Source organism: Labeo rohita, chromosome 5 (assembly GCF_022985175.1).
Source record: "Labeo rohita strain BAU-BD-2019 chromosome 5, IGBB_LRoh.1.0, whole genome shotgun sequence".
Taxonomy (NCBI): Eukaryota; Metazoa; Chordata; class Actinopteri; order Cypriniformes; family Cyprinidae; genus Labeo; species Labeo rohita.
The window spans coordinates 13,420,113-13,431,130 of NC_066873.1; the positions used below are offsets into that span (position 1 = coordinate 13,420,113).

At 34.5% G+C, this 11,018-nt stretch overlaps 1 protein-coding gene across 1 annotated transcript; it reads right to left on the reverse strand.

Annotated features, from left to right (window-relative positions):
* Positions 1–875: 875 nt before the first annotated feature.
* Positions 876–8,687, reverse strand: ak5l (adenylate kinase 5, like). The gene is made up of 8 exons (XM_051108984.1): positions 8,477–8,687; positions 6,513–6,699; positions 3,570–3,743; positions 3,207–3,379; positions 1,988–2,101; positions 1,686–1,877; positions 1,459–1,545; positions 876–1,359 (listed from the first exon to the last, which is right to left on the reverse strand). Exons 1-8 carry the CDS (start codon positions 8,534–8,536, stop codon positions 1,339–1,341), a joined length of 1,008 nt encoding a protein of 335 aa, XP_050964941.1. The 5' UTR covers positions 8,537–8,687; the 3' UTR covers positions 876–1,338.
* Between the last annotated feature and the right edge of the window lie 2,331 nt (positions 8,688–11,018).

Sequence of the window (11,018 nt, forward strand, 5' to 3'; positions counted from 1 at the left end):
GTATGTAATAATCCTGTATGTAATATTCCTGAAAAGTGGAAAAACTGCATTTATGTCACATGTAGATGCAGTAGCTCAATTTGTACATTTAAAAACCTGTAAAAAGTGTAGAGGAGTCTGCTATCGTACCATTAAGAGCTTCTAGGACTTTGCCAAACAGGTGATAAGGGTGAATCTATTCTGAGAGGCAGCACATACCAGCACTCCGTCACAGCGATGCTGTTTATAACACAGTATTTTAAGCACACTTAGCACAAAATGAAGATACTGTGGTCTTTTTATGGGAAATGTTATCTAGTGTAGTTAAAAGCATATTCAAAGCTCATATTTTTCTCATATTCTTCATTAAAGATTTTTCTTTATTAATTAATTTATAAGTTAGAAGTTAAGAATTCATAAGAATTCATTCTTAAAATGGCAGTAGTAGGTATAATTGTGAACGGCTATGAATGAACACTTTAAAACCTGGGAGGACATTGAACAAATTCTGTTTAAGGAATAGCCTGCCATCTAGTGGGTGATTTGTGAATTTGTACAAGCAATGATTACATGAAATATATACCAATGTTTAATTAACTTTACTACTTGTTTCCCCACATTTCTGTGTATCATCTTTCAATAAGTGTGTGTTACATTTCAGTACTCCTCAGCATTTAAAGTAGCAGCGTTTTGGCACTTGAGTGACTGGTCAAGGTCTGTCAGCAAGGGCAGAGAGTCTGTGTTCACTGACGTCCCACTGTGAAAAAGTGGCACAGCTGGAATGAACATCTATTAATGAGAACACAGCTCGAGGACACGTCTCTAGCACCTCTCTCTTTCTCTCTCTCTCTCAGCTCATATTGAGAAGTACAATAAAACCACAAAACATATGGAAATTAGTTATTAATTATTAATCATTTACTCCATTTAGTGTTTTGGCAGGAATAGATGAAGTAATTTGTTTGAAAACATTTTATGTTTATTGTATTTGACACTGTATTATACTTTGGTGAGTTTTTTAACAGCTCACATTATTTCTGGCTTGAGCTCCAAATATATATTAACATTATTCAAGTAAGCAACATTAAAATTCAGAAACAGAAAAGGTTCTGCTCTAAAAAGTCATTCTTATTAAATTACTGTAAAAGTTGTACAGAGAAGATTCACAGTGAAATACAAGGCAACAACAAGTGTAAATTATACAGTGTATTACATTACTTCCTGGACCCTTTTCCCTGATCCTCGATTCTGACCCGCAAGTTTATTGATGAAAAATCATGGTAAAACAAAATGTTTGGCAGGCTGCTTTTGACATTTTGGATTTAATGGCAGCAGCTGTTTGGATGTTTAGACGTCCCTCTAAAGATCTTCAGTACTGCTCTGCAGGGAAAAAAAAATAATGTTTATGAACCATGCAGCAAAAACAGATTCTTAAAACACAAATTGTGGCTTATAGTGTGACTTTTATTCAAAACCTACTGCATTTGGGTCGCTAGGAAACAATCTCTCCTTTACAATGGCACAAATGTCTGTGAAAATGTCGTCTTCTTCTCGATCGGCATCGATCTGAACAAGCACAGTGAGACAGAATTGTGTTTTTTAAACAAAGGCAGTGTCTGTACTCATCTACAGTACATCCCGTTCTGTTAAAACCAGCTGAATTCAACAGTTAAACAGATAAGAATAAGCAAAGAACAGCATCTTACCCTTACAATAAGTCCTCGCTCCTGGTAGTACTTGGCAATGAGTGTGATATTGTGTTTGAAAGTATCTAGTCTCTTCTCAATAGCATGAGTATTGTCGTCGGGACGGCCCTGCTGGGATGCTCTTTTCTCCAGACGCTGTCGGAGCTGCTGATTGGAGCAGGCAAGCAAAATCACCAAGTCTGGGGAGCCAATCTGACGAAATATGAGTGGCATTCACATTCACAAACGCTGCCATAACATACAAAGACACTGGTTATGTAAGTTATATACTGTATAGACCATCAAAACGCTAAATATCTGACCTGCTCCTCAAAGGTAAACGCCTGTGAGATCTCTCTGGGGAATCCATCCACAATGAATCCTTTAGCATCCTGCTTTTTGATAAACTGATGTTTTAGCTCTTCAATAGTTGTTTCCTAAAGGATATTAGGTTAGAACATGAGTAGGGTGACTACAGTTCCAAAGTACTAAAGACTACAGTACAATACTCAGATGTACTCGATTTGATTAAAAAAAAAATACAGCAAAACAGTAAAAGTGTAAAATATTTTTACAATTTCAAAGAACTGTTTTATATTTTAATATACTTTAAAATGTAATTTAATTCTATGATGGCAAAGATGGATTTTCAGCATCATTACTCCAGTCTTCAGTGTCACATGATCCTTCAGAAATGATTCTAATATACTTATTTGCTGTTCAAAAAACATTTATTATTATTATTATATATTTCAATCAATATTTAAAACAGTTGACATTTTTTTCAGGATTCTTTAATGAATAGAAAGATCCAAAGATCAGCATTTATCTCAAATAAAAAACTTTTGTAACATTATACACGATAACATTCAAAAGCTTGGAGTCAGTATATATATATATATATATATTTTTTTTTTTTGGGAAAGAAATGATAGAAATGAATACTTTTATTTAGCAAGTATGCTTTAAATTGATCAGAAGTGATGATAAAAACAATTATAATGTTACATTGTATATTTCTGATAAATGCTGTTTTTCTGATATTTCTATTCATCAAAGAAACCTGAAAAAAATCTACTAAGCTGTTTTCAACATAATAATAATAAATGTTTTTGAGCAGCAAATCAGAATATTATAATAATTTCTAAAGGATCATGTGACTGGAGTAATGATGCTAAAAATTCAGCTTTGAAATCACAGGAATAAATTACATTTCTAATTATATTTGAATAGAAAACAGTTATTTTAAATAGTAAAATTATTTAAAAATGTTATTGTTTTTTGCTGGTTGATCAAATAAATGCAGGCCTGGTGAGCAGAAGAGACTCCTTAAAAAAAAAACATTAAAAATCTTACTGTCCAAAAACTTTTGGCTGGTAGTGTATATGCCTTTACTCTAAATTTTCATGTGTTAATGTGTCCATTAAAACAAAAAAAACTTCCTGACCCCAAAATTTTGGTAGTTTAAGGTAAAATCAGTGTTGATAATCAATCATACATGTATCTGTGAAATTCACACAACTGAGGGTCAAATTGCCAAACCTGAGGTGCCAGTTCTCCGTTGGCAATGATCTGAGCAATCAGCTCCCATTTCCTGTCACTGGGGGCATGATGTAGCAACTGATTCCTTAAAATTTCCCCCACTGACACATGTTCGTAATCATAGCAGTGTGCAAGTTTAGCTGTCTGAGTGCCCTTCCCACTGCCCGGGCCACCTGGAAAATATTATAGCAAATCCCACTTTACATCACAGAAACAGTACAATGGAAATGCTAATTTCAAATTAATTAAGGTCAAGGTCTGCTGAATTTCATTTCATCCTGCTCAAAGAGTTGGAATTTAGAATAAGATGAATTCAGAAAAAGATTGAAACAGACTGAAAATGACCGGCTGATGAGCACTCACCTATGATGAATATGATGTGTGGTCGTGGTTTTGATGGGTCAAAGACATCATATTCCTGTATGAGCCCTGAGGACTCGGTCATATCTGAGTCACTTTCTATGGAGAACTGGGCCTGGATTGGTGGCAGCCTGTCATATCGACGGTAAGGTCCAGGGACTGGACCAGGACCACTGTCTGTGGAAGAAAATGAATTACAGTCATTGTTTCTACAGTTGAAGTCAAAAATGTACGTACACCTTGCAGAATTTGCAAAGTGTTAATTATTTTACCAAAATAAAGCGATCATACAAAATGCATGTTATTTTTTATTTAGTACTGACCTGAGTAAGATATTTCACATAAAAGACGTTTACATATAATCCATAAGAGAAGATAACAGTTGAATTTATAAATTTGACCCCGTTCAAAAGTCTACTTGATTCTTAATACTATATTGTTATCAGAATGATCCACAGCTGTGTTTTTTTTTTTTGTTTAGTGATTGTTGTTCATGAGTCCTAAACAGTTACACTGCCTGCTGTTCTTCAGAAAAATCTTTCCATCTTTTCACACTGAGGACAACTGAGGGACTCATATGCAACTATTACAGAAGGTTCAAATGCTCACTGATGCTCCAGATAGAAAAATGCTGCATTTAAAGCCAGGGATGTAAACTTTTGAACAAAATGAAGATGTGTACATTTTTCTTATTTTGCCTAAATATCTTTTTAATGTAGTACTGCCCTCTAGAAGCTACAGAAGATAGTTACATGTTTCCCAAAAGACAAAATAAGTAAAATTTATCCTGATCTTTAAATTCAAAAAGTTTTCACCCCCTGGCTCTTAATGCATCAAGTTTTTTTCTGAAGCATCAGTGAACGTTTGAACCTTCTGTAATAGTTGCATATGAGTCCCTCAGTTGTCCTCAGTGTGAAAAGTTGGATCTCAAAATTAAACAGTCATTGTTGGAAAGGGTTCAAATACACATAAATGCTGAAAAATCAAAGAATGTGTGGGACCTGACTTTTCTGAAGAACAGCAGGCAGTTTAACTGTTCAGGACAAACAAGGGACTCATGAACAACTATCACTAAACAAAAAACACAGCTGTGGTTCATTCAGGAAACAACACAGTATTGAGAATCAAGTGTATGTAAACTTGAACGGGGTCATTTTTATAAATTCAACTAATATTTTTTTTCTTGTGGACTACATGTAAACATCTTTTTTGTGAAATATCTTATTCAGGTCAGTACTAAATAAAAAATAACATGCATTTTGCATGATCTCTCTCATTTTGGTAAAATAACATTTTGCAGATTCTGCAAGGTGTATGCAAACCTTTGACTTCAACTGTATATGACCACAGATGCAATCTCAATTCACTTATTTGATAGAAACCCACACAAATCAGTGTGGTTAGAATTTTATTATTGAGATATCTGGGTAATTTTCAAACACTTGAACCATGTTTAACCTTCCTAAATGTCTTTGCAATGCTTTTAATTTTCATTTTCACAGCTGTCCTTCAGATTCACACTATGAATAATGGTTCCTTAGCTACTGGCTTTTTATCTAGCAAATGTGATTTTAAGTGGTTTTAAGTCATTTAAGTCATTTGAAAAGAGAGGTCAATGTAAAAAACACATTAATATAATTAATTTGGAGTTTTAATGCCTTAATTAAGCATAAAAGCTAAAAAGTATCACAAAAAATATGATGGTTTAGATTCAGTAAAATCCGTTTCCAGTGAATCTTTGCATGTTAGCAAACTTTCCAATTCCAACCTCAAGAGTAGCCATGCTATAAACCTAACAGAAATACTATTGCTAAGAAGTGTATTCCTTTAAAGTAAAAATTAAAGCTTACCATCTCAATACATACATGGTTAAAGAGACAGTTCACCCAAAAATGAAAATTCTGTCATTAATTACTCACCCTCATGTCGTTCCAAACCTGTAAGACCTTCATTCATCTTCAAAACACAAATGAAGATTTTTGATTAAATCCGAGAGCCTTTTGACCCTGCCTAGACCCTGTTCGAGGCCCAGAAAGCTAGTGAGGACATTGTTAAAATAGTCCATGTGACATCAGTCGTTCAACCTTAATTTTATGAAGCTACGTGAAAAAATTTTGGTGCACAAAGAAAACGAAAACAACAATTTTATTCAGCAATTTATTTTCTTCCCTTTGACGCCACATGATGTTTGTCTGCCACATGGACTATCTTAATTTGTGTACTGAAGATGAACGAACCCTTACGGGTTTGGAACAACATTAGAATGAATAATAAATGACAGAATTTTCATTTTTGGGCAAACTACACTATTAATGGAAATTAATAGTTGCATTCCCTTAGAGAAATTAACATATCAGTTAAGACTAAAATTTGGAATTCTATGAAAATTATTAAAGCTCTCTCGTTAACTTTTTATTCATTTTTGTTGTTGTTAATAGTTTCTTTATTTTCATTCGTATTGTTCGTTTTTCCATCCCTTTTTTCCTGTACACTGTAAAAAATAAAAAACACAATTTGTTGAGTCAGCTTAAAATAATTTGTTACCCTGCTGCCTTAAAATTTTAAGTTCAGTCAACTAAAATAAGTTTATTTAATTTGAAATGTTAAGTTGTACAAAGTAACAACTTAGATATTTGGGTAAGTAACCCAGCTGCCTTAAAATTTTAAGTTGATTCAACTCAAATATCTAAATCGTCACTTAGTATAATTTAACATTTCAAGTTGAATAAACTTTTTTGAGTTGACTGAACTTAAAATTTTAAGTTTTAAGTTGACTCAACAAATTGTTTTTTACAGTGTAATGTGATTTGTGTATTTTGTTGTTTGACGTTAATAAAAAGCTAAATAAAATGAAAATAAAAAAGTTACATTTTAATGCATATCCATCGTGCAAATAGATTTTTTGTAGCTTGCTAAGATAATTTGTCTTCAGACTGAGTGAATTACCGAGTTTGCAGGGGGCTTTCTTTCCCTGTGCCGGGGTGATTGGTGGTAGAGGTTTTCGATCAGGTGTAATAAAAGTGTCCCAGGCCACACATTCAGGACCCCCGAGGTCTCGTGTTTTCTGCAGGCAACTCTCCAAGAATGCCAAAGGGTCCTCAGGCCTGTGGTACATCAGCCCTGTTAACATACTCTGTGAACACACACAGAATTCATATGAAATGCTTATATATGCCTAATATGACTCTGTATTTCAGAGTGTAGAATTCCAGTGCATCTATCTGTGTAAATGACTTCTTACACCATATGCATCACTGACAATTGTGACAAAAGTCTTTTCTTGCATAAGAAAACATATTTTGTTTATGATCCACACAGAGCTAAACGATTTCTGAATGGCAAAAAGAGAAGCAATGAATAACATCCAGGGGGGAGAAAATGATACTTGCAAATTGTTGTTCTATTCATCCCACACGTGTTAGCAGTTCATACTCTGGGGCCATTCAGAGGGACATGGAATGGAAAATCTGAGCTCCAAATAATCAGCTGTTTGCTTCTTTTGATGCAAATAAAACTGCTCGAGAATTTACATCTCAATCCTCACGGGTATCAAACAGCTAAAGACACATTCAACCACTGAATAAAGGAACAGTGTCCGAACAGAAACAAAACAAAAGGTTGAATTTGTTAGAGGTATCAGTTTAATAACAGACCACAGCATTTTGAAGGACTAACGCAGTATCGATATGGAGAAAGAACATTAAAAACAAACTAAGCTTTAACTGTAAAAAGAAATAACCTGCTATTGTTACATAATCAAACCCTTAAATTTAGTCCAGAATTTCATCTTACTTTCTGGCCATAAATATCAGCAACTGCATCAAATAGCATGCATTTTTTCTTAGTTTGGGTTTTTTCCTCCTCGAGTTTGAGCCCTATTTTCTCCTATATCATGCTATATGAGATAGCTAAGAAAATAGTTATGATCTGAAATGAAGTGAACTACTTTAGATACACTTGTTTAAATATTTCTTATGCTGTTTTTTACACACAGTCACAGACGGAAGAGTTTCAGAGATGTATATCAAGAGGTATGCGCCTGAACCCAAACCTGCGTGTTTGCATTCCTCAGTGAACTGCGTGTTCGGGCACATGCGAGAATATTACTGTTTCAGAATATTACTGTTTCAGTCCTTCTCTCCCCCTTGCTCTCCATTGTCCACATTTCCTAAGATGAGTCACGTAAAGTAAATATAAAGTACACAGCTTGTTGCCTTGGTGACAGGCAAAGTGTTGATGTGCCGAAACTCATGTTTACAACCTTCACCATTTACGTCCTGACTGAACAGATGTCGTACACATGGTGATGACCTACAATATTGAGCTTCCTCATACATAGAGTCAGTCTGGAGATGGGAAGCCTGTCAGAAGTGTGTTGTGTGATCCTCCACGGACACAGTATTTTGTATGCAACTGCATATCTCCCACACAAGCACAAGCACTTGTTGACGCTGTCTGAGGAGAATCTTCCCTCTTGCTGACAAGCTTGAGACCCTCCGCTTTGCCATTACAGCACCCTACTTGAGAATCACCATAGAGACACCTTGAAGTATCTAATTTACCATGTAATTGTGCATGCTGAATAGACACAGACTTTTGATTAATTCATGCTATCAGCTCACATCTGATGTACAGCTCTAGTAAGCTCTTTCCCCTATAGATTCTTGATATAAAAACTGTTGACAGTAGAAACAGCGATCATTACCTATCATTTATCATTAACTCTTAAGAACTCTGAGGAGAAGAACTGGAAGGTGCATAATATGAAGGCACACATATGCTCACCTTGAAAACAGACTGCATAATCAGCTCTCAGAGTGCCAGATGTTTCCAGATGTGTTGTTCTCTAATTGTCGTTGGTATATTAATAGTAAAATATATGAAAAGGTGATTCTGGCGGTGATTCTTACCTCAAAAAGGTGAGGGATCTGTCGTTTGGAGAGGTAATCCTTCGCGTCGTTTGTGTTCATTCTTTCCGGTTATCCAGAGCAGCGTTTGTAAGTCAGTAGAGCAGCAGCTGTGTCTATCCGCTCATCTGTTGCGTTTCACCCTCAGAGCAGCTGTGCTGTCTTGCACCATCGCATTGGGTTGTTCTCCGCTGCTTTGACGCCGATGACCTCCGGGCGATGTTTCTATTCATCAGTTGTTATAGTCACGCTCATGAATCCTAAGCTCAAAGTGACCCGTAGTAACGTGTAGTCGCGAGTAATAGTCTAATTGACTAGTATCGAGTATCCTTGGTGTCAATAAAAAAAAAAAAAAAAAAAAATATATATATATATATATATATATATACATACATACATACATACATATATGTTTATTTATTTACCGCATTAACCATTTTTTATTTAGACTATTTATTAACCACTAATGTTTTTGTGATGTAAGTTTTTCTGTGTGCGGTTTTTCTATGTCACTATACAGAATTTATTATTGAGTGAAGAGACTTATTATTGAGTAAAGAAATAACTAAACAAATAAGGAGCGCTTCTTATGGCAAATAAATAGATAAATAAATAAATTCCGATTACTGATAATCCATTACAGGTTACAAATGACATAATTTGAATTACACATATTAGGTAATGTATTCCGACTTTTTAAAATTACTTTTAGATTACATTTGACCTAAGAAAATATTTTCCATTCTTTGTCATCAACATCATAAAGTGCATTAAACATTATAGTCTACGCTCTTAAAAATAAAGGTTCTTTATTGGCATCAATGGTTTTATGAAGAACCTTGAACATCCATGGAACGTTTCACATTTTTAAAAAGGTTCTTCAAAATGGTTCTTTTAGGAACTGTTCACTGAAAGGTTCTTTGGAGAACCAAAAATGGTTCTTCTATGGCATCACTGCAAAAACACCCTTTCGTTACCCTTATTTTTAAGAGTGTACATTATGCCAAGGATTTCCAAACTATGGTTTCTGGGGTGATGAAAAGCTAATAATTAATTAAATCATAAAAATGTCAAATTAAACTAATTGTGTGGCCTCTCCATTTTCCATGTACAGTAGTTAGTCATCTGTGCCGCTCCAAAAACTGAAAGACTTTCTAAACATATATAAGCAGTTGGATATTTTAAGGAAAATTTACTACCCAGCACGGATCATTTATGACTTCCTTCATTCTCTCATTTTACGTAAATTTTGGCCAAATTGTAGTAAGCTACTTTGTTCCCTCATTTTAGTTAAATGAGTTTAGAAATGCTAAATTAAACGGGGAATGATTTATTACAATGTGGCCACAAATAAATCACAAGACAAATTAATAAAACCTGGCCACAAATTAATAAGTCAAAGTCATGTGCATGTCATGTGTCTCTGTGTGATGACTGTTCTCAAGCAAGTCTTAAATGAAAAAAAATTCACCTCAAATTGATTGAGCCAAACTTGCTGTGTCTGCACAAACAAAATGAATCCATTTGATTTTTATGTGTGAAATTAGATCCCTTTTTGAACTTTAAAAATCTGACTTTATATTTATACTAAAGGAGAATATATATACAGTGCCCTCCACTAATATTGGCACCCTAAAATAAACGTGCATTGTTTATCCTTTTAATCTTTCATTCAAAAAATTCACAATATTCTAACCTATCATTGAAGTAAAACAATGGAAAGCAGGGGAGAAATCTCATTATGAATTAAATGTTTTTTCTCTAGTTCATGTTGACCACAATTATTGGCACCCATTTATTGCAACGTCCTTTATTCAAGATAACAGCTTTAAGTTTTCTCCTTTAATGCCTGAAGAGTTTGGAGAACACCTGACAAGAGATCAGAGACCTTTCCTTCATACAGAAACTCTTTAGATCCCTCAGTTTCCCAGCTCCATGCTGGTGCTTCTTCTTCTCAGTTCACCTCATGCATTTTCTATAGGGTTCAGGTCAGGCAACTGGGATGACCTTGGCAGAAGCTTCATTTTGTTCTCAGTGACACATTTTTGTGTTGATTTTGATGTTTGATTTGGATCATTGAGATATTTTAAAGAATTGTTGGTCCCCATTGACTTCCATAGTATGTAAAAAAATACTATACACATCAATAGTGAACAGAAACTGTTTGGTTACCCACATTTTTCAAAATATCTTAATTTGTGTTCAGCAGAATAAAGAAATTCATACAGGTTTGGAACAACTTGACTGTGACTAAAAGATGACGAAATCAAGTCTTTTTTACACTCTTTGATCGAGATCCCACACTCTGTCACACTTTTGTACCTAAAGAGTCCATATTAGTACTTTAAAGGTACATATTAGTATCTAAAGTGTACATATTAGTACCTAAGAGGTACAAAATTGTACCTTTTGAAAAGGTACTGCCCCAGTGACAGCTTTGGTACCTTTATTTCTGAGTGCATATTCATAAAATTTAGGAAAAACTAAATTGATCATACTATCATCCCCACTGAAAAATACCATTAAAGACATACTAAAACCATAC